Here is a 25112-nt window from a genome sequence, read left to right as displayed (position 1 = left end):
TGCACATCTACCATTCCAGTGTTTAATTGCTATATTGTAATTACTTCGCCACCATGGCTTATTTTTTGCCTTACCTCCCTTATCTTACCCTATTTGCACTCACTGTATATAGACTTTTTTGTTTTATTTTTTTCTACTGTTTGTAGCATTCTTCTTCTTCGATGGTATATTGGCGATCTCTCAATTTAATGTGCCTTCCGCCACTTACTGTACAAGATCGAAACAGGATTACCAAAAATATAACAAAACAACTACAAACTACCCCCCCCACCCCACCGGGAAAAAAAAAAAAAATCAAACAACTTTTCTGAAAAATACATTCTAAAATAAAACGGGCTCCCCTTGCAAGTCGCAAAAACCTTTCTGCCGCAGCCACAATAATGTCCAGTTTCTTAGATTTCTGCCATACAGTTTATAACTGTGGCAATGAATGCCACAAAATCCATCTTTTGCCTGGCAGCAAACAAATATATTTACATTTATTTCAGTAGGCATGTCAGTTAAGAACAAATTCTTATTTACAATGATGGCCTACTGGGGAACAGTGGGTTAACTGCCTTGCTCAGGGGCAGAATGACAGATGTTTACCTTGTCAGCTCTGGGATTCGATCTAGCAACCTTTCAGTTACTGGCCCAATGCTCAAATCAAATGTATTTATAAAGCCCTTCTTACATCAGCTGATATCTCAAAGTGCTGTACAGAAACCCAGCCTAAAACCCCAAACAGCAAGCAGTGCAGGTGTAGAAGCACGGTGGCTTGGAAAAACTCCCTAGGCCAGAACCAAGTTTTTTTAATTAATTTTTTTATTTCACCTTTATTTAACCAGGTAGGCTAGTTGAGAACAAGTTCTCATTTGCAACTGCGACCTGGCCAAGATAAAGCATAGCAATTCGACACATACAACAACACAGAGTTACACATGGAATTAACAAAACATACAGTCAAAAACACTGTGTAGGCGCGTGTGATGTCCAGGCCAATGCAAATCTAAACAAAGATGGCGGCCTGTGTCATTCGTCGGACCTTGTTGTCCACAGTTAATAAATATAATAGAAAACACGCCATCAGTGTACTAAATGTCGATTTAAACAGTAGACAAACTCCGAATATGACGCGTTTATCATGTAGCTTGTTCAACGTCCAACAGAAACGGTTGATGTCGTCAAGGTAAGTTAGATATTAGCTAGCTAACTCGCTACGGCTGGTAGCTCACGTTTGTTAGCTAACTAATTTAGCCTGACCGACTAGCAGTTAGCTGTAACAGTTGTTACTGTCCTGCGTCTGTGCAAAAACAAAACCACCAAAAGCTGGTTATAGTACGCTTTCATTAATAGCATTGTTAGCTAGCTAGTTGTTTTTAGTTAGCTAACGTTAGATCGGTAGGTTAACTAGTTAGCGAACGCAGGTTGTTTTAACTACAGAATCTACTGCACGTCAAGGTCAAGTTCCCAATGACTGTCATTGCATCCTTTGTATCATAGTAACTTCGTTAATTACAATACTGGAAACCCGACGTTGCATGGCATTGGATTCTACTTCGGGTAGAAATTAACGTTTGAATCAGGAAGGTGTCCACTCTCGACCTCTACAAGCCAGCATGTTAAATACAATTATATTTTAATGTACTTCATCGGTTGTCCGTGCGGTTGGTCCTTTTGGCTGTAACAATGTGAGACACTATATCCACAAGAAAGTATAATTACGTTTCAAAGCGCTGGTTGTGTTTTCAGATTTCTATCACCTGAAGTATGTGAGGACGAAGAAAATAAATACATTCAGGACTTGTCCGCATACTTGCGGAGCTCGTGCACGGGTTTATGGTTCTTTGCATGCGTCAGGTGATAATGATCGGAATGCACTACCAGCGCTTTTTTTATTTTACCTTTTATTTAACTAGGCAAGTCAGTTAAGAACCAATTCTCATTTACAATGGCGGAACAGTGGGTTAACTGCCTTGTTCAGGGGCAGAACGACAGATTTTTACCTTGTCAGCTCATGGGTTTGATCTAGCAACATTTTGGTTACTGGTCCAACGCTCTAACCACTAGGCTACATATACTTCCCTGTGGATATATTGTCTCATGCCTCCTGCCAAAAGGACCAACCGCAGAACAACCGGTACAAATGTAAGTGTATTCAACATTCTGGTTTGTGGAGGTCGTGAATGGAAACTTTCCTGATTCAAACACAAATGTCTGCCAATGTCAACATAAAAAACTAAAAACTCAAGAAAAGCCCATTGGGCCTCAAGTACCAGAATGCTAACAACATTAGCACAAACTAATGCTGGTAACAAATGAAAACGAACAAACTAATTACTAAGGCAGGCAAATCCAGCTCATAAAGTTATACAAGCATAACTAGTAGCTACCAAATATCATTTTCAACCAGTGTGGACATTTACAAGAAAATGTGAATGAGGGAAATTGTGTAAATGAGAAGTTGTGGTACATGCTTTTCTGAAGGAAGAGCAACATATCTACATGGAGCAGAGGGAAAAGAAACACTTGTACTAAGCACGGAAAAATGGCAACTGTACAGAACTCATCCAGAGCTCTGACTTCTGTCAGAAAGCAGTTATAAGATATCTGATGGCTAACATGTAGTAAGTAGTGGATTGCATACAAGTGTAACTTCCATCACCTCATGTGCGTAGCACAACAGATTCCCGATACATATAGAACGCTATGGACTCTTTTTGCTATTTACAAACAAGCACGTGTCTGGCTCAACTGTTCTGGGGAACTATGGTAAGCTTCATAATGTGACAAGTGAAATGAAGAACGCAATCTGCTTTATCTCCTAATGTATTGCACAAGTTGACTGCAGGTAATAAATTAAAAAGTAGCTAAAAATATTCAATTTTGTTAACTTCAAATAGTTTTGACAGTATTGAAATACCATCCCATGGATTTTTCAAATTACCCTGTATATGGTATACTAGTATGCATCAAATTGTTTGCATAGACTGCTTGACAGAAATGGTAGCAGGAGGTGAATGGTGAACTTTTGTTGCACACACATCCACATTATGTTGTGTACCATTTTGCGCAATGACTCTGTCGGTGTGTTCAAGGTGTAAGGACCTTTGATATACCTTTTTTATAGGGTTGGGATTACGATTGGTCTAATAGTTACAGTACTATATCCCTAATCCAGCCGCCCCAACACAGTCATAGACTTGTGGGCCGGATGTAACATTTGACTACTGTACTACCCCAGGTGTCATGTCATGTAGTCATTCTAATAGGAAAAAGCGGACCTGATGGAAACTGTCCATTGGTCCTGCGTTTCTCACCTTAGTTCTAGCCTTCCCATCAGCAATGCTGAGTGCTTGGCTGAACCAATTTAGAAGGCATACTCACTGATTTCTCAGTGTAACCCGCCACACTCAATCCATAGGCAAAGCCAATGATTTGTGGGCAGACATTAGAAAATAGGTCATACTAATCTGACTCGGCAGATAGTTGATACCTCAATATTCCATCAAATTTAGTGACCGGTCTAATAGTAAAGTAACACTAGTTACAGTACTATTTCCCTCATCACGCAGCCCCAACACAGTGATACACTGGTGGGCAGTCAAGACATGCTCTGCACTTAGCACGCCACGGTGCGCACCGGGCACAGGCGAAGCCTCTCTCTCTGCTCTGTGTGGAGGAGGAGGAGGAGGAGGAGGAGGAGAAGGCCCACAGCTTAACGGTCTGTGACCTATATGAACTCTTGATAACCTTCGGCATTAATGCCGGATTAGGACGTAACACCGCTCTGTTCAGATCACCATTAATGGCAAGGCAGTCGGGTCTCGTCAAAAGAGCACACAAATCACTGATGCGCTTGGCTGTAGTCAAAGCAAGCAACAGTGCCGTCGTAACTTTTGCCCAAAGTAAACTGCCTGTTACTCAGGCCCAGAAGCTAGGATATGCATGTACTTGGTAGCATTGGATAGAAAATACTCTGAAGTTTCTAAAAACTGTTAAAATAATGTCTGTGAATATAACAGTACTGATATGGCAGGCGAAAACCAGAGGACAATCCATCCAGCAAGTGGATTTTGTTTTTGATGTGAGTGGTTTTTCCATTGTAATTGGTAAGGGCCCAGATTGCAGTTCCTATGGCTTCCACTAGATGTCAACAGTCTTTAGACATGGTTTCAGGCTTGTTTTCTGAAAAACAACAAAGAAAAATACCTTTTGGTTAGGGGACTGGGGAAGCATGCCGTACTGGATTGCGTCACTGTGCGCGACCTTCGTTCTTTTTCCTTTCTTTTGAATACTCTGTCCGGTTTAAATATGATTGATTATTTAGATAATTGACACCTTGACGATTAGTTATAAACATCGTTTGACATGTTTCGACGCACTTTACCGGTACTATTAGGGTGTATTCGTCTGCGTGTTTTGATTGCCTTCGAGCCAGTGGATTACTGAACAAAATGCGCCAACAAAACAGAGTTTTTGGGATATAAAGAAGGACTTTATTGAAGAAAAGGACTATTTATGTTCCTGGGACCCTTGTGATTGCAACCAGATGATCTTCAAAGGTAAGTGATTTATTTTATTGCTTTTTTTGACTTTCGTGACTCCTCTGCTTGGTTGGAAAATGTTTGTATGCTTTTGTAAACGGGGCACTGTCCTCAAATAATCGAATGTTATGCTTTCGCCGTAAAGCCTTTTTGAAATCTGACAAAGCGGCTGGATTAACAAGAAGTTAATATTTTAACCGATGTATAACACTTGAATTTTCATGAATGTTTATGACTATTTCTGTCGTTTGAATTTGGCGCTCTGCAATTTCACCGGATGTTGTCGAGGTGGGTCGCTAGTGGCACGCCTGCGCCAAAGAGGTTTTAATAGAATTTCTTTAGGGGGATTTGATTGTGGCTTGAACGGCGTCTCGCAGAGCGCCTCGAGTACCAAAGTTAAATCCCACTGGGGCAGCATGGCTCTAGGCATTGGCCTAAGTCGCTGCGTTTTCAATAGAAACCGTTTCACTAGAGGGTGACAAGACGGTGTCTCTGCCAAACCCTCATGACAAGCTGAAATTGCTGCCGCGAACACCTTAATGGTGGTGGGTGAGCGCTGCTTGTCAAACATGAACTGTAGAGCGAGTTTCTCTTGTGACAAAGTCAATTGGAATCCATTCTTTACTCGACAAACATGTTGGCTCCTCAATAGCACGAAAGTGCTGTTTGAATGAATGCTTACGAGCCTGCTGCTGCCTACCACCGCTCAGTCAGACTGCTATATCAAATCATAGTCTTATAATAAGCACAGAAATACGAGACTTTGGTGATTTTTAATATGGTCGAATCCGGAAACGATCATTTCGAAAACAAAACGTTTATTATTTCAGTGAATTACGGAACTGTTCTGTATTTGATCTAACGGGTGGCATCCCTAAGTCTAAATATTCTTGTTACATTGCACAACCTTCAATGTTATGTCATAATTGTGTAAAATTCTGGAAAATTAGTTCGCAATGAGCCAGGCAGCCCAAACTGTTGCATATACCCTGACTCTGTGTGCAATGAACGCAAGATAAATTACAACATTTCACCTGGTTAATATTGCCTGCTAAACTGGATTAGTAGTTATAACTAGTGATTATGATTGTTTTTTTTATAAGATAAGCTTCATGTTAGCTAGCAATTTACCTTGGCTTCTACTGCATTCGCGTAACAGGCAGGCTACTCGTGGAGTGCAATGGTTAGAGCGTTGGACTAGTTAACTGTACGGTTGCAAGATTGGAACCCCTGAGCTGACAAGGTGAAAATCTGTACTTCTGCACCTGAACAAGGCAGTTAACCCCACCGTTCCTAGGCTGTCATTGAAAATAACTTGCCTAGTTCAATAAAGGTATTTCCCCCCCAAAAAAAATTAAAAAGGGAAATCGGCGCCCAAAAATACTCTATTTCCGATTGTTATGAAAACTTGAAATCGGCCCTATTTAATCGGTCGACCTCTCGTATAAACCATGTCTACTGGGTAACCCACTGTGTGCTACATCTATTCAATTATGGCATTCTACGATTTGTGTTCATTTGCATCACTGTTAATTACATACTTTTATTTTGAAGGCTAACTGCAAAGTCCACTATTGTGGCTAGCTTCACATAGATGGGTCCAAACACCATTCTTCAAATAAGAACTGTCTTGTGAATTAGGTTTATTTTACTCGATGACAACTAGCTGTATAGTTAGTTAGCTAACTATAGCTACTGTAACAGATTGTAATTTTGCTATGTTTTTGGGGAAGAACATTTGTAATGGAACAGCTAGCTAGCTTTTTTTATGACCAGCACTGTAGATGCGCAAGACCAGCAATACCAGCATCATAGCATACGTATCGTTGTGACAGGAAATACGAGTGATGGTGTAATAAATATGTAAAAAATGTATGAATGCATTAAATTGATGTGCAGTCATATTCAGGTCCTGATTGGTCAACAAGCTTATTTGACACGTCAAATGGAAAGGGGGATACCTAATCAGTGTTATTTGACGTGTCTTTTTTGACACACAAAGACGTGTTCCATAGCCATGAGTGTACAAAACATCAGGAACACCTGCTCTTTCCATGAGACTGACCAGGTGGAAGCTATGATCCCTTATTGATGTCACTTGTTAAATCCACTTCAATCAGCGCAGATGAAGGATTTTTCAGCCTTGAGACATGGACTGTGTATGTGTGCCTTTCGAAGGGTGAATGGGCAAGACGTGCCTTTTTGAACGGGGTATGGTAGTAGGTGCCAGGAGCACAGGTTTGTGTTAAGAACTGCGTTGCTGCCGGGTTTTTCACGCTCAACAGTTTCCCGTGTGTCTCATGAATGGTCCACCACCTAAAGGACAACCAGCCAACAACACCACTGGAAGCATTGGAGTCAACATGGGTAAGCATCCCTGTGGAATGCTTTCAACACCTTGTAGACACCATGCCCAGATGAATTGTGGCTGTTCTGAGGGCAAAAGGGGGTGCAACTCAATATTAGGAAGGAGTTCCTAATGTTTTGTTCACTAGGTGTATGTGCAAGTCAGGTAGATAGAAAGTTTAGGCAACACTGATGAAATGAGACTGATTGACACACTATTACAGTTTTCCACTGTTAATGGTAGCCCAAAAGTTAGGCCACACCAGTAACCTTGTCAATGCAATAAGGTGTGAGCTTCTTTGGACCAATGTCAGTACCTTGAAAGCAAGCTGTTTTTTTTTCTTGGATCATTGTGTCAGGGCAGCAATACACACACATACTATCTCTAGACATCTTTTAGTCTTCAGGTTTACGTAACTACTCAGAACAAAAATATAAACGCAACATGTAAAGTGTTGGTTTCATGGGCTGAAATTAAAGATCCCTGAATTGTGTCTGCATCCCTGTTAGTGAGCATTTCTCCTTTGCCAATACAAACATCCACCTGACAGGTGTGGCGTTTGTTAAACATTTTTTATTTCACCTTTATTTAACCAGGTAGGCAAGTTGAGAACAAGTTCTCATTTACAATTGCGACCTGGCCAAGATAAAGCAAAGCAGTTCGACACAGAACAACACAGAGTTACACGGAGTAGAACAAACATACAGTAGAAAAACAAGTCTATATACAATGTGAGCAAATTAGGTGAGATAAGGTAGGTAAAGGCAACAAAAAAAGGCCATGGTGGCAAAGTAAATACAATATAGCAAGTAAAACACTGGAATGGTAGATTTGCAGTGGAAGAATGTGCAAAGTAGAGCGATAATGGGGTGCAAAATAAATACAGTAGGGGGAGAGGTAGTTGTTTGGGCTAAATTATAGATGGGCTATGTACAGGTGCAGTAATCTGTGAGCTGCTCTGACAGCTGGTGCTTAAAGCTAGTGAGGGAGATAAGTGTTTCCAGTTTCAGAGATTTTTGTAGTTCGTTCCAGTCATTGGCAGCAGAGAACTGGAAGCTGGGAGGTGTTCTTATTCTCCATTGACTTTACAGTGTCCCAGGACTTTTGAGTTTGTGTTGCAGGAAGCACATTTCTGCTTGATAAACTAGCTTCCCTGAAAAGCTGCATATCACAGGGGCTGTTCGATGCTAATGCGGAACGCCATAGAATGTTTTTGTGTTGGTTAAGGGCAGTCAGGTCTGGAGAGAACCAAGGGAAAAATCTGTTCCTGGTTCTAAATTTCTTGAATGGGGCATGCTTATTTAAGATGGTGAGGAAGGCATTTTTTTAAATAACCAGGCATCCTCTACTGACGGGATGAGGTCAATATCGTTCCAGGATACCCCGGCCAGGTCGATTAGAAAGGCCTGCTCGCTGAAGTGTTTCAGGGAGCGTTTGACAGTGATGAGTGGAGGTCGTTTGACCGATAACCCATTACGGATGCAGACAATGAGGAAGTGATCGCTGAGATCTTGGTTGAAAACAGCAGAGGGGTATTTAGAGGGCAAGTTGGTTAGGATGATACCGTGTTTACGGCTTTGGGGTGGTACCTGGTAGGTTCATTGATAATTTGTGTGAGATTGAGGGCATCAAGCTTAGATTGTAGGATGGCTGGGGTGTTAACTTCTTATGGTATAGGGGACGCTTGCATCCCACTTGGAAAAAACACAGGGAAAATGCAGCGCGGCAAATTCAAATAATTATATAAAATCAAACATTCATTAAATCACACATGTAAGATACTCAATTAAAGCTACACTCGTTGTGAATCCAGCCAACATGTCAGATTTTAAAAAGCTTTTCAGCGAAAGCATTAAGAAGCTATTATCTGATGATAGCACAATGACAATAAAGAGGGTAGCATATTTCAAACCTGCAGGCGCTACACAAAATGCTGAAATAAAATATAAAACATGCATTACCTTTGACAAGCTTCTTTTGTTGGCACTCCAATATGTCCCATAAACATCACAATTGGTCCTTATTTTTTCAATTAATTCCGTTTAGGTATTTTTAAACATTAATAATCGATCAAATTGTAGATGGGGCAATCTGTATTCAAAACAGCAAGTAAACAAACCATGCTCCTTTTTACGTCTTGCGCAACTCTCAATAGTGTAACGTTGTTCCAGGATGCACAAATGAATAACCTCAACCAAATTCCAAAGACTGGTGACATCCAGTGAAAGTGGTAGGAACTGAAAAATGGTTCCTATCAAATATCCCTTGGCAAAGACAACTGAGGGAGCAGTCAGAGGCAAAAAAATAAATAATTCTGAACAGTTAGTCCTCTGGATTTTGCCTGCTACATAAGTTCTATTATACTCACAGACATGATTCAAACAGTTTTTTAGAAACTTCAGTTTTCTATCCACATCTACTAATAATATGCATATCTTATATTTTTGGCATGAGTAGCAGGAAGTTGAAATTGGGCACGCTATTTATCCAAAAGTGAAAATGCTGCCCTCTATACCTTAAGGTTAAGCATGTTCCAGTTTAGGTCGCCTAGCAGCACGAGCTCTGAAGATAGATGGGGGGGGACAATCAGTTCACATATGGTGTCCAGAGCACAGCTGGGGGCAGAGGGAGGTCTTTAGCAGGCGGCAACGGTTAGACTTCTTTTTAGAGCGGTGGATTTTTAAAAGTAGAAGTTCAAATTGTTTGGGTACATACCTGGATAATAGGACAGAACTCTGCAGGCTATCTCTGCAGTAGATTGCAACAATGCCCCATTTGGCTGTTCTATCTTGTCTGAAAATGTTGTAGTTGGGGATGAAGATTTCAGGGCCTGCATTAAACACACAGAATTTCAAGGCAAATCAGTTAACATTCTTTTTTATATATATTTTATTTTACCCCTTTTTCTCTCCAATTTCGTGGTATCCAATTGTTTAGTAGCTACTATCTTGTCTCATTGCTACAACTCCCGTACGGGCTCGGGAGAAACGAAGGTTGAAAGTCATGTGTCCTCCGATACACAACCCAACCAAGCCGCACTGCTTCTTAACACAGCGCGCATCCAACCCGGAAGCCAGCTGCACCAATGTGTCAGAGGAAACACTGTGCACCTGGCAACCTTGGTTAGTGCGCACTGCGCCCGGCCCGCCACAGGAGTCACTGGTGCGCGATGAGACAAGGATAACCCTACCGGCCTAACCCGGACGACGCTAGGCCAATTGTGAGTCGCCCCATGGACCTCCCGGTCACGGCCGGTTACGACGATAAGAGCATTCTTATTTACAATGACTGCATACCCTAGCCAAACCCTAACCCGGACGACGCTGGTCCAATTGTGCGCCGCCCTATGGGACTCCCAAACACGTCCGGTTGTGATACAGCCTGGAATCGAACCAGGGTCTGTAGTGACTCTTCTAGCACTGAGATTAAGTGCCTTGGACTGCTGCGTCACTCGGGTATTGGCAGGGAGCATAGCCAGATAACATAGAGTAGGTCAACTCATTCTGTTCTTCATATGTTTCTTTAGACCTGACTAAAATAATGGATTTGTGATGGAGTATATCAAATTGATTTATTATACTATATGCAGCGAGTATTCCTGGAGATGCTAAACGTGTTTATGTTAATTAACGGTCAATTACGGTGAGACTGGCAGTCTTTTTGCATGACAATAACCAGATGACAAAATGTAATGTCTGCCTCAGCCCTACTTGAGTCGACTTATTTTATTGTTCTCCACTGCTCCAACTAGGTATATGATAGTGTAACAATGTCTGTTGGTTTTAGTGACATGATCCCCTATGCAATGAACAAATCATGCCTGCAATTAAGACACTGTCAACAACTTGATCACTAATTGGCTGAGGGAGTTACATGGATAACTTTGGAAGGACAAGTCATGACATAAGTCAGTGTCTGTCTTATAACTTGTTCTTCTCCTAATGTCTTGATTTGCTTTGTCCTACAGGCCAGAGGGGAAGGTGCTGGAGACTGTAGGAGTGTTTGAGGCTCCCAAACAGCAGGGGAAATATGAAACAGGACAGGTGAGAGGGTCTACAACCACAACTCCATATTTCACTCCACATTAGAGACTAACAATTTTACATGGGGGTTCCCCAGGGATCTGCCTTAGGACCATAGCAATAAAATGACTAATTATATAGCTAATTCAATTTCTATGATAAGCAAAATACTGTGCCAACCTGGCAGGGTTTTCTATTTAATCAACTGTTATACTCACTGCCAAGCTATTCCACACACAGCCTTAAGTTTGTCTGCCTCTCTCCCCAGTTATTCTTGCACAGTGTGTTTGGCTACAGAGGGATCGTGCTCTTCCCCTGGTACGCCCGACTCTACGACCGCGACGTCATTCCTGCGACGGAGAGGTGATGACACCACCTCACACGGTCACCCATGTCTCCGCAACACCTGTCTGCTTAGCGTGCTTTCCACTGTCTGGAATACCACCCTATTCCCTATATAGAGCACTACTTTTGTAGTCCACTAGACCTATATAATGAGTAGGGTGCTATATCTGATGTAGCCATAAAATCCAAACATGTCACAGGCAGTTTGTAATGGAAATGGATTGGAGTTATGTTTTTGTTTGGAAGTGGTCTAGCTCTCGTTGACTGGTTATTCTTCATTGACACCTTTCCTCTGCTTGCTTTCTGCCCCCAGCAAGCCTACGGAACCCCCTGGGGCACACCGGTCCAAAGAGGTGAAAGGGAAAACTCACACATACTATCAGGTTCTGATAGACACCAGGGACTGTCCCCACATTGTGAGTATCTGACCAAGGCTGTCAACTACCTCCACTGGTACTCTGACTTGGTTCTGCATTGTCTGTTAGGGCTGCGAATTGCCAGGGACCTCATGATGTGATATTATCGTTCTATATGTATTGTGACTCAATATTGTGATTTGGTGTTCCAAACATATTGCTCACTATATGTCCGCTGCAGAGAGATGAGGGAGCATGAGAAAACAAGTTTTTATCAGTCAGGGAAATTAAAGTGTTGTAAACACGTTGGCTCACTATTTAAAGAGCTAGAGAACAAGCTATAGAATTAAAAAAAATACTTGCATTTTGGCCCAGGTACACCTGACTAGTGCAAACAACACTACCAATATATTTTTTCTCTTCTTATAGATACTTGGAATCTCAAATCAATTTCATAGAAAAATAATATTGAGATGTGTAACGAGATTCCCCCCATCACTATTGTCTGTATCACACACAGCAAAATTATGTTAACTTTCCCAAAACTCCTAGGTTTTTCCACAAACCCTGGTTCTTCTGATTTTGCAACCCTAATTGTCTCCTTATAAATGGTCTGTGTCGGTCAGTCTCAGAGATCACAGACTGAGGCGGTGACGTTTCTGGCCAATCACGATGACAGCAGGGCGCTTTATGCCATTCCAGGTGAGTCAGATGTATTTTAAGTGTTGCTAATACATAGTTACTGTCGCACAAAGGAATTAATGCACTGAGCTAACTCTCGTTCTCACTCTCTCAGGGCTGGACTATGTGAGTCATGAAGACATCCTGCCCTACAACTCCACAGACCAGGTCCCCATTCAGCATGAGCTGTTTGAGCGTTTCCTCCAGTTCAATGCCTCCAAAGGTACTACAAACCAAAAGGCTTTTTGAGTATATTCAGTCAGTTAGCCAGTAAATGTAATGCGTATGTATGAATGAGAACTTGTTGGCAGGTAAATCCCAAAATTTCAAATGTGACTGTTGCGCTGTGACCCGTTCTCCAGTTCCCCCATTCATACCACGGGACACACTGCAGGCGTGGCAGGAGAAGAACCACCCGTGGCTGGAGCTGTCGGACGTGCACCGCGAGACCACTGAGAACATCCGCGTTACTGTTATTCCCTTTTACATGGGCATGAGGGTACGCCCCACACCACTTCTCTAAGGGAATAAAGAGTCACGTTTTGTGGAAGAAATTTAATGAATAGAGCTGACGTGATTCCCTTTCTAGATGTCAGAGGCATGTTGTTCTACATAACATACAGTGAGCTCCAAAGTATTGGGACAGTTCATTTTTTGTTTTGGCTCTTCTCCAGCACTTTGAATTTGAAATGATGTGATGGCTATGAGATTAAAGTGAATACTTTTTAGGGTATTTTAATCCATATCAGGTCAACTGTTTAGAAATTACAACTATTTTTGTACATAGTGCCCCCATTTTAGGTGAACAAATGAATTGGAACAAATTCACTTGTGTGTATTAAAGTAGTAACAAGTTTAGTATTTGGTCCCATATTCCTTGATTACATCAAGCTTGTGACTCTACAAACTTGTTGGCTGCATTGGTTTATTTTGGGTGTTTCAGATTATTTTGTTCCCAATAGAAATGAATGGTAAATAACATTGTCATTTTGGAGCCACTTTTATTGTAAATAAGAATACAATATTTATATGCTACCATGATTACGAATACTACTGAATGAATGATGAGTGAGAAAGACCATGTACAAAAAGGGCTGTAATTTCTTAACTGTTCACCCGATATGGATGAAAATACCTGCAAATTAAAGCTGACAGTCTGCACTTTAACCTCGACGTCATTGTATAATTTGGCGTACAGAGTCAAAACAACGTGTAACTGTCCCAATACTTTTAGAGCTCACTGTATTTCGATCTGGTTCCACAACTCCGCCCTGCTGAATGTACACCAGTCATGATTAGAACCTGTTTGTAATTTTGCTTATGTATGTCATTTTCTCTGTCAGGAAGCCCAGAATTCCCACGTATATTGGGTAAGTCAAAGAAGCTGCCACTGATGACTGTAGCCTAGCGACTGTTGTTACTGTGTGCTAGCAAACTGTCAGATATGAGGAAACAATTATATTCACTTCAGTCCATTTCATGGTGTTCTTTAGGCTAAAAACAGTGATATTTGTGTGTTGCTGTCATTTTTTAGAATCTCAATCTAGCTACAATTTTAGCCATACAAGCTAGCTTTCCATTCCCATAGAAACCGCCGATTGTGCCGACGTACCTGCATACTACTGTAGTCAGTGTGCATCCAAAATGCCATGCTATTCTTTTTGGAGTGCACTACTTTGACCAGAGCCTCATGGGCCCTGGTAAAAAGTAGTGCACTACATAGGAAATAGGGTGGCATTTCAGACGCGCCCAGAGTGGTTTCCGTTGGCTCACTGCTCGGTGTGTGTGTGTGTCAGTGGCGGTACTGTATCCGTCTGGAGAACATGGGGGAGGAGGTGGTACAACTGAGGGAGAGACACTGGAGGATCTTCAGCCTCTCAGGCACCCTGGAGACGGTCCGTGGCAGAGGAGTGGTGGGACGGGTGAGTCTCTGCTGCTTTCAATTCATCTTTCCTGATTCCTCACATCCTCTCCTTTTCAAAATCTATTGGAGAAGGTCAAGTGTGGTAAAGACTTGTCTACCAAATGATACCCCCTCACTGTGTGTAGGAGCCAGTGTTGTCCGAAGAGCAGCCTGCCTTCCAGTACAGCAGTCACGTCTCACTGCAGGCACCCAGCGGGCACATGTGGTGAGTCTTGCAAAGAAACGCACACACGCACTGTGAAACACCTGCCCATTGTCAAAAAGTAGACACTTTGTACCAGCAGAACACGTATGGCAGAATGTCACACAAGTGGTGACCATGTTTTGTTCCTCCTGGTCCAAGTAACCTACTATGATGGCAGGGTTTATTTCCACCCTAATATGAATACTAGCCTAATCAACATAATAGACAATATGTGCCATATAGCAAACATCACGCAGAATTGTAAAATGGTTCATCAGGTGCCAAACAGAAGAAAAATTTTCTGAAAGTACCTCAACTTTCACCCTATCTGGACTCAGCAATGCCAGATTCCCCCAAAGTTACCCGAATTCTGCAAACCTAGTAGAGACTAGTATGGTTGAGCTTTAGCAGCACGTAGTTCATAAAGACTCTTGTCTTTATGGAAACTGACATTGGCTACTGCATTGTGTGTGTGTGTGAGAGCTATCTCGCTTTTTAATCATCCTAATATGGAATTTCAAGTATGGGTCTGAGCTCCAATGAACAAACACACTTTGTTTGTGGTTAATATGCTCTGCAAACTTCCTATCGGGCAATTTATTTACCTAATTTGGCCAGGTTTGCCCACTCTGTGCCAGATTTGTTGTATTAGTCGATGAGGGACACACTGTGTGTGTGCGTGTGTATATATGTAAGTAAATTGGTATGTTTTGTGTAGCATACTGTAGAAGCATGGATATTGGCAGTGGAAACAGTAGTAGTAAAATGACCCTAGTCATAGTAGAAGCTGAAGTAGGCTAATTGTAGGAGCAGTTGAAGTAGAATACTTGGGAAGCTAGTAGTAAAAAAATGAGTCATAGCAGTACTACTGTAGGACTCTGGACTGGGCAGTGGCTGGGCAGGGCAGAAGGGGCTCGGACTCTGACGGTGCCTGTCGTTGTCTTTTTACCCCTGCAGGGGTTCCTATCGGCTTGAGAGACCCAACGGCACCTTCTTTGACGTCCGCATCCCTCCCTTTTCCCTCGAAAGCAAGAAAGACGATACACCCAACGGCTTCCTGCCCGGCCCTTTCACCTCACTGGCCTGAGTCGAGCCATGCCATCCTCCAAAGTGCCCCACTGCTCCACCCACACTCACATCACCCTTTTCAAAGCCTGCCCCTGTCCTGCTCACCACCCATTCTCTTCTCCACATAGGCTGTACCACCTAATCAACAACTGTAGCCTCTCCTGCCCACACAAATGCACCAGGCTCTTGGATCGATGTCAAGACTAAGTCATTGGGAAGTGTGAATGTGACTATGCCAAACCTTGCAGAGAGCCCTGTGGAGCTAAGCATTGTGCACATACCCGGGGACTACCTTGTCTGCACTACAGTGGCACTTCAATAGTGACCTTTGCTTTGGTAGCACATGGCAGTGTGGTCAAGACAGGTGCAGTCTGTGGTTCTCTAATGAAAAGTAGTCTACCCAACATTTAGTCAGCCGCCTAGACGAGTCAATACTCTTAAATTGCTTCCTTTTCTCCTCCAGTCTCCTGCCCTTCAGTACAACGCCTATGGCTTAAAGAGCTAGGTTTCTGCCATCCTGTTTTTCACCAGTCATATGCAGGGCAGGCTCAGCAGTGGATGAGGAAAGGAAACCATCAGACTATTCTGACTTTTGCATCTATTCCAGAATGATAAGACTTTTAGACACTTGAAACCATTAGGCCTAATACCGTTAGACTATTTTTAACTAGGCCAGTGCCGGTTTGACTGTGAAAAGGACAAACCGAGTAGAAGCTCAGGCTGAGAGGAACACAAACATGGTATTCAGTATCCTACTGAGCGCCCGTTCTGTTTTTGGATCATCTCTTTACATTTCCAATGGTACGTTAGTTTAAAAGTAAATGTTATTTGAGTCTGTGCTCTGACACGTTTCCCCAGACATTTTAAGCCCATTTCTCGCCAAGCCATAGTGAATCAATAAGTATAACTCATTGTGAATGAAACACTATGTTTTGTCAGTCAACAACATACTGTGTGTGTACACAAATGAAGAAGAGCAGTTGACTGTTTACAATGAGGAACATGAGTATAGTGTTTTATTTGAACATCATAGCACCTATAATAGTCTGTTGCTAAACATCTTCCTAAACACCGCTCATAGTAGAGACCTACTCCCAAAAAGAACCGAGGTGACTACATAATCTGTGCTTTCTACTCCCTATCAGTGCTGTACTTATCAGGACCTCAACCCTCTAACACAGAGGCAGCAAAGCTGTGACGTAGTACACGCATACTAGTTATAATCATGCTGCTTTGTTTATCACATGAGCTGTTAAAGGGGAAGTTCAGTATTTTACAACTTAATGTTAAATGGTTCCTCACCCTGAAAGTATGCTGCATGACCCTATCGCTTCCATTTTTGTGTTGGCTGTTTAAAGAATTTAACCAAGGATTATAGTTTCTCCTGGGCCAGAGACTACTTTCAAGATCTAACATTAAGTTGTAAAATATTGTACATCCCCTTTTAATGATGGAATCCGCATTAGGGGTAACAGCCCACTGTCTGCCCCAGCACCTTTTTTTGTTTTGTTGATGAAACGGAGGTGAGGTGCGTCAAACTGTTTGTTCATTTGTAGTAACTTTTTTGTTGTAATATCTAAAATGAACGTGGCAGATTCACTATTAAGGATTCCCGCTTTAATTTGTGCTGCTATGATATGATCACAGCTGATTCACTGCTGATCAAATAGCCAGTCACTAATCATAGATGCTCAATTACTAGATTAATAGATTGTGTTACTGTATATCTAGTAATTTCATGGTGATTTAAGTATTCATGCTCGTCTTTTTGGCACTTTCCTGTTTCTCCAGTAAAGGCAAGGCACTGCCACACAGTGACCACAACTGAGGTCACACGTGTATATTTCTTAATGTTAATTTATACTTTAGTGTGTGTGTGTATATATGTATATATAAACAATTGTATGTGACGGAATCAGTTTTGTATAGCATTAATGTGGCTGAAGTGACACTGATTAGTCAATGCATTTGAATGGAAATGTAATTTGTGTTAATGTGACTGGCTAATTGAATCAGTGACTGGATTTGTGGACTTCAGTTCGGGAATCCTAAATAAACGCTTCTGTGTATCATTGAAATTGTTCTGTCTATCACTATCTAAGGGTACTCCCATTTTAATCTGCATGCATTAGGGGCGGACTGGGACCACAAATCAGGCATTTCTGATAATAAAATAATGACTGCGGACCATTTGGAGGCAGTATCTGAAAAGGGACAGCAGCCAAATGCTCATTCTGTGCAAAAGTCATAATGTTAATTAACAGGCAGATGGGCCCGGCTGCCACTTTTGCTCATTTTACAAATGTTTTCCCCCAAAATTAGACCTGCTCACTTTTGTCTAGTCTTTTTAATTTGTTCTGCATTACATCCACTAGCAGGTCCTGATGTGAGGATGGCACTGTGGCCAAAACAGTTGATAACACTCAACTTTATAATTATTATTTTTATGTTGAATGATCAACAGCATTTTTGACTCAGGATTCACACATGGAAACATGCTTTGTTGGCACTGGCAGAATAGATCCCTTTTAGCTTTTCAGTGAGATGTTACTGTCTAAGTCTGAAAGACTAGCCAGCATGCTGTGGCTGTGCTAGATACTGTATATCTGTGGCTAGCGGCTACAGTGGTACAGGCTACTACAGTCTAGTACAGGGATGGGCAATTCCAGTCCTCGAGGGCCTGATTGGTGTCAGTTTTGTCCCAGCTAACACACCTGACTACAATAATCACCTAATCATGATCTTCAGTTTAGAATGAAATGTGCAATCAGCTGTGTTTGCTAGCGATGGAGGAAAGTGACATCAATCAGGCCCTCGAGGACTGGAGTTACCCACCCGTGGTCTAGTACCTCAGCAAAACTTTTCATAGCACAGGGACTGAAGCCATTTCCCCTGAGTGAGTGGGCGAAAGAGAATGCTCTGCCATATCCTTGTTGAATTTAATTGTTTTTTGAAAATATATATATTTTTCTTCGCCTGCTGATTGGTATTTTCCGCCTTCTGCAGGGGGACTTTTACTTGCCAACGGGCTCATGGCGGCGCCATGTTCGAGGTGGCCATCCCCTCCTTCTCACTGGAGAGCCACGGCCGTAGGGACAGCCCCTACTCCTTCCTCTTCTGAGGGAGGGGGGGAAAGAGAGAGAGACTGTCTGCTGGGAGAGACTGACTGCTACATAGGCTGCCAATACTGGCTCTTCTTCTTTATGGTGGAAATGGTCCCCCCCCCCCACATTTGTATTTTATCTCTTCTCCTCAGGGACTTTATTTACGCTTTCACCTTTAAAGCAATCCTTTATGCATGCAGCCAGAGGTCCGATATTAGCGGTTAAAGACATGCGGTGGCACATTGGCGACTAAGTATTTTAATTGTTTTATACCTCACACTTTGGGCTGGATGTCTCGATGTATAAGTCATCCCTGTATAATCAATGCACAGAATTACTGTCTTACCTCAATTGGCCATGAAATCCTGAGTTTGAAAGAGCTGATCTTCCAGAAAAACATTTTCCCCCACGTGGGCCAGTCCCCTAACAATTTGAGTTCTAGCCAATGAGCTTCAGCCCCTCGCCAGAGTGTTGCTATTTGAGTGACGGCTAGCAAGATGTACATACAGCCGAGTGTGAGGGAGCAAAGACGACGTGCACATGGTGCCTTCAGAAAGTATTCACACCCCTTGACATTATTTAACTAGGCAAGTCAGTTTAAAACTTAAAATGACGGCCAAACCCGGATGATGCTGGGCCAATTGTGCACCGCCCTATGGGACACCCAATCACGGCCGGCTGTGATACAGCCTGAATTTGAACCAGGGACTAGTGACGTCTCTTGCCCTGAGATGCAGTGCCTTAAACCGCTGTGCCACTCAGTACAGAGATGGGGTAGTCATTTACACTGAAATTTGTTCAAAGATTTGACTGAGTGACAGTTCATTTAAAGGAAATCAGTCAATTGAAATGAATGTATTAGGCCCTAATCTATGGATTTCACATGACTGGGAATAAAGATTGGTTGTGCAAACCCACAGTTCCATCAGCTGTCTGGGTGGCAGGTCTCAGATGATCCTGCTGGTGAAGAAGCTGGATGTGGAGGTCCTGGGCAGGCGTGGTTATTCATGGTCTGCAGTTGTGAGGCCAGTTGGACGTAATGCCAAATTCTCTAAAATGACAGAGGCGGTTTATGGTAGAGAAATTCTGGAAACTGGTCTGGTGGATATTCCTGCTGTCAGCATGCAAATTGCAGATGTGGCATTGTGTTGGGTGACAACTGCACATTTTAGTGTGTTATTGGCCCCAGCACAAGGTGCACCTGTGTAATGATCATGCTGCTTAATCAGCTTCTTGATGTGCAACACCAGTCAGGTGGATGGATTATCTTGGCAACGGAGAAATGCTCACTAACCGGAATGTAAACGACATTTGAGAGAGAGACGCTTTTTCTGTATATGGAAATTATCTGGGATCTTTTATTTCAGCTCATGAAACATGCGATCAACAATTTTACATGTTGCATTTATATTTTTGTTTAGTATAAAAATTGTGTTAAGCACAGAGTGAGACTTGTAACTTATCATGTGACTTGTTAAGCACATTTTTACTCCTGAACTTATGCAGGCATAACATAACAAGGGTTGAATACTTATTGACTCTAGACATTTCAGCTTTTCATAAAAAAATATGTAATTCCACTTTGACATTGTGTGTAGGTCAGTGACACAATCTCAATTTAATCAAATTCAGTCTGTAAAACAATGTGGAGAAAGTCCAGGGCTGTGACTACTTTCTGAAGACACTGTTGTTGCTTACCTTATTATACGCTACTACTCATAAATTCTATGTTTAGAATTTATGGTTTTCATTTAAAAGATTCATACCACACTTTTTTTGTTTTAACACTCATATCACTGCTACATAGCTCTTTTTACATATATCTAGCATATATGAAAGTTTTTTTTTTTTTTAGCTTTTCAACTATTTCATTTCACTAACTACAATTTTGGACAAGGTGAGCACACTTTCAATTTCTTTTCTGTTCCTTCAGAGGGCCTCCTTTACCTCTGTAACCTGACTCTCTCACTGTGACTACTTGACTTCTGCAGTAAACTCTCCAACATGTATTTTAACAGTAAAAATATATTTCTTGCTCAGTGATATTAAAGCTGGAGTTCTTAATAGTGAAACTGTCACATCTGCCTGATATTACAACAAACAGCCTCACCTCTCCGGACATCATTGCACGTGCAATAGAACACTACTGTATGTAGTGCTGATTTTTTCGAGTTATTATTATGATGCACGACTCTCCCCAGCTCTGCTTCGTCAACAAAACAATGGCCGTGGGGCGGACAGTGGTGCTGTTTCACCATACTGCGAATTCTATCTTTAAGATGGTTTAAGAACCAATGGAAAGAAATCATGGGTTTGAGAACTATAGCTGTTTTAAAATTGTATGTGATGTTTGCAGCATGGGAGTACATGTGGCTGCATCCTGTTACATGGGAAATTGCCTCTACACTTTGAATGTCATCAGGGATAATTAATTGACCGTGCTGACAGTCTATATTAGGTAATAGTTATCTCGGAAACTATTCGGAATCATCTGTGAGTGCTGGCCTCCGGACAACTTTTCGTACATCTGCCCACAAGAAATTAAGAAATAGTCTGAATATTTTAAAGGGTCACAATGAGAAAACATTACATGATGTTATCAAGTACCCAGAGCACTTATAAACTTAACTAGTGTTTCAAATAGACATTTGTTCTTATGACTTGGGTGATGTGGGCAGTTTGACTACTCTTCTAGGTTACAGCTTGTAGGGTATGCGACTGGTTCAAAGCCTCCAGTACGCTCACACCATTTTTATCTGGTAACTGTTGTACACTGCAGTGTAACAGACATATTAGATGCCTTTTAAAAACTGGTGTTATGTATTTATTTTCATATTGTGAACAGACGACATGGCATGTGAAACTTGGCCCTATTTCTCTTTCACGCTATATACAGGATAGCTCTGAATGGGATTTATAGTAATTCTGTAACTAATAAACACGTCAAAGTGACTTCACATCTGGTTGTCCTTTTTGTCCGTAAGTCTCGACATACAACTGTGATGGCCAGTTACTGAAGAATTTGTCCAATGGCCTGTCATAGTAATTGTGTATAAATGTTGGTTGTGTTTGATAAAATGCAGACCTAATTTTAACACTGAAGTGGGTTTTTTCAGGATCTCGTCACGGTATCTCTGGGCATTCATTTTTATTATTTTCTACATTGTGGAATAATAGATGTCAAAATTATGAAATACAGTGGGGCAAAAAAGTATTTAGTCGGCCACCAATTGTGCAAGTTCTCCCACTTAAAAGATGGGAGAGGCCTGTAATTTTCATCATAGGTACACTTCAACTATGATAGACAAAATTAGAAAAATAAATCCAGAAAATCACATTGTAGGATTTTTAATGAATTTATTTGCAAATTATGGTGGAAAATAAACTTTTGTTATTGACCAAATACTTATCTCAATACTTTGTTATATACCCTTTGTTGGCAATGACAGAGGTCAAACGTTTTCTGTAAGTCTTCACAAGATTTTCACACATTGTTGCTGGTATTTTGGCCCATTCCTCCATGCAGATTTCCTCTAGAACAGTGATGTTTTGGGGCTGTTGCTGGGCAACACGGACTTTCAACTCCCTCCAAAGATTTTCTATGGGGTTGAGATCTGGAGACTGGCTAGGCCACTCCAGGACCTTGAAATGCTTCTTACGAAGCCACTCCTTCGTTGCCCGGGCGGTGTGTTTGGGATCATTGTCATGCTGAAAGACCCAGCCACGTTTCATATTCAATGCCCTTGCTGATGGAAGGAGGTTTTCACTCAAAATCTCACGATACATGGCCCCATTCATTGTTTCCTTTACACGGATCAGTCGTCCTGGTCCCTTTGCAGAAAAACAGCCCCAAAGCATGATGTTTCCACCCCCATGCTTCACAGGAGGTATGGTGTTCTTTGGATGCAACTCGGCATTCTTTGTCCTCCAAACACGACGAGTTGAGTTTTTACCAAAAAGTTATATTTTGGTTTCATCTGACCATATGACATTCTCCCAATCTTCTTCTGGATCATCCAAATGCTCTCTAGCAAACTTCAGACGGGCCTGGACATGTACTGGCTTAAGCAGGGGGACACGTCTGGCACTGCAGGATTTGAGTCCCTGGCGGCGTAGTGTGTTACTGATGGTAGGCTTTGTTACTTTGGTCCCAGCTCTCTGCAGGTCATTCACTAGGTCCCCCCGTGTGGTTCAGGGATTTTTGCTCACCGTTCTTGTGATCATTTTGAACCCACGGGGTGAGATCTTGCGTGGAGCCCCAGATCGAGGGAGATTATCAGTGGTCTTGTATGTCTTTCATTTCCTAATAATTGCTCCCACAGTTGATTTCTTCAAACCAAGCTGCTTACCTATTGCAGATTCAGTCTTCCCAGCCTGGTGCAGGTCTACAGTTTTGTTTCTGGTGTCCTTTGACAACTCTTTGGTCTTGGCCATAGTGGAGTTTGGAGTGTGACTGTTTGAGGTTGTGGACAGGTGTCTTTTATACTGATAACAAGTTCAAACAGGTGCCATTAATACAGGTAACGAGTGGAGGACAGAGGAGCCTTACAGGTCTGTGAGAGCCAGAAATCTTGCTTGTTTGTAGGTGACCAAATACTTATTTTCCACCATAATTTGCAAATAAATTCATTAAAAATCCTACAATGTGATTTTCTGGATTTTTTTCTTCTCACTTTGTCTATTATAGTTGAAGTGTACCTATGATGAAAATTACAGGCCTCTCATCTTTTTAAGTGGGAGAACTTGCCAATTGGTGGCTGACTAAATACTTTTTTGCCCCACTGTATATAATTCAGTATGTTTAGCTTTGTGGAAAATGTAGTCTTTGATGAAGATAATTGCTTAATTAGTGCTGGGTATGTTCTGATGGGAGGGGTTCCCCCTTCCCCCATTTCAGTTCAAGGGGGGAACCATTTTGGGTTAAGCTGTTGATCGGGGCAGCATTGTTTTTAAGCTGTGCCCATAATGTATACTTTGAATGGCAGTACTGTTGTTTTTCTTCCTAATTCACTATGTAAATGTAACACACTAGCACAGAAGTACTTTTGCGGCCCACCATCTTTTTTATTTGATGGTTGGGTTTTTCAGTTTAGCCTTCTGGCCTACTCTACTTGACAGTGACAGAACTGTACATTTTAGGGTGGTCGTTTATTGCCCTCAGCACAAGGTGCACCTGTGGCACACCTATCAGGTGGATGGATTGTCTTGGACATGAAGAAATGCTGACTAATAGGGATGTCAACAAATGTGTGCACAAAATTTGAGAGAAATACGCTTGTTGTGTGCCATAGAACACCTTTCACATCGTTCATTATTTTCTATAGAATCCATAGCACTCCTTGTTTTTTTTGGAATTGTTAGTTAGATTACTTGCTAGTTATTACTGCATTGTCGGAACTAGAAGCACAAGCATTTCGCTACACTCGCATTAACATCTGCTAACCATGTGTATGTGACAAATAAAATTTGATTTGATTTGATTATCCCTTACATAATTCCTGGATTATAATGCCTTGTTTAAGTGATAATGCCAGAGAAGCTGGTGTTTGGAGGATATATTGGCCTGGGTGTTGTTAGACCTGATATGAAGTCAAGGGCATTATCACTTTTATACAACTGGGGTACCAGCATATTCAAATAATGATTGACATATTTTAATTAAAAATGTTATTTTGATGCATTTATTTATACTATTTCATGCTTCCACAAATCTAGGGTTGCTACCCAAGCCGGCTGGTCTATGGTTCTATTGGTTCGGTTGACAGAGACGTGACCCAGTCGCTCAGTCTTTTTGTTCTGTATATATGGACGTGACCCAGTTGTTCGTTCTAAATGTTCCATTGCCATACTAACTGGCTACGTTCTTATCACTTGCTTGCTAGCCGGCCAACTACGGCTAATTTACAGTCACGTCAAACAGTGCAGTCAGAATAACAACAGTAGCTACATTTGCATTTGTTTAAGTTGTTTTCTAGTGACATTTATTTGGATACATCCATAACAATAAACTAATGAGGCGCGATTTCGCCTGGCATAGAAAAAAAATATGCTCTCTCGTCAGGACACTGATAGCCAACAACACAGCTAACATTAACTTCAAACTGTAGCTGGAAAGACTGCAAACTATCTGCACTTCGTTTCGTTTGACCTTTTTTTCAATTTGCATTTCTTTGTATATATCCATAAAAATAATGCCATCTGATTCATGATTTTGACTGGCTGAGAAACGCTGCCGGTCTGTCTCGTCCCGACCCTACACGTTCATTACTAGGGGACAGCTGGAGATTGAATTTGAATATTGAAACAATGTTGCAAATGTCGGACAGACAGCGAGGTTTAAACTAATCTCCGATGTTGAAAACTAAATGTTAGTTTAAAAGAAATTTGAGAATTTCTAGATGCTTTTTATAGTGGAGATCGCGTGTATAAAGTGCCTGGCTGGGCTGATGAGACAGTTGATTGTGCAGTCAGATGGAATAGAGTAAACAGGCATTTTAATGTCATAGATTTAGCTGGTGGTAATTTGTGGAATAGACACCGGCTGGAATGCGCTTT

At 41.7% G+C, this 25112-nt stretch overlaps 1 protein-coding gene across 3 annotated transcripts; it reads left to right on the top strand.

Moving 5' to 3' along the window:
• Window positions 1-966: 966 nt before the first annotated feature.
• On the top strand, window positions 967-19201 carry LOC112228387 (polymerase delta-interacting protein 2). 3 transcript variants are annotated; one of them, XM_024393661.2, is made up of 11 exons: window positions 967-1168; window positions 10841-10916; window positions 11164-11258; window positions 11554-11656; window positions 12223-12298; window positions 12393-12500; window positions 12640-12776; window positions 13621-13647; window positions 14074-14199; window positions 14327-14406; window positions 18460-19201. In XM_024393661.2, the coding sequence occupies exons 1-11, from the start codon at window positions 999-1001 to the stop codon at window positions 18572-18574; spliced, it is 1113 nt and encodes a 370-aa protein (XP_024249429.1). In that variant the 5' UTR covers window positions 967-998; the 3' UTR covers window positions 18575-19201. The 3 variants fall into 3 exon arrangements, with proteins under 3 accessions (XP_024249429.1, XP_024249428.1, XP_024249430.1); XM_024393660.2 differs by lacking the exon at window positions 18460-19201 and adding an exon at window positions 15343-17531 and having other exon boundaries at window positions 968-1168; XM_024393662.2 differs by lacking the exons at window positions 967-1168; window positions 18460-19201 and adding exons at window positions 1986-2127; window positions 15343-17531.
• The last annotated feature ends 5911 nt before the right edge of the window (window positions 19202-25112 follow it).

This window comes from Oncorhynchus tshawytscha, linkage group LG30, assembly GCF_018296145.1.
Source record: "Oncorhynchus tshawytscha isolate Ot180627B linkage group LG30, Otsh_v2.0, whole genome shotgun sequence".
Lineage (NCBI taxonomy): Eukaryota > Metazoa > Chordata > Actinopteri > Salmoniformes > Salmonidae > Oncorhynchus > Oncorhynchus tshawytscha.
The sequence above is the reverse complement of the archived record's forward strand: the minus strand, read 5'-3'. Positions and strand labels throughout refer to the sequence as shown.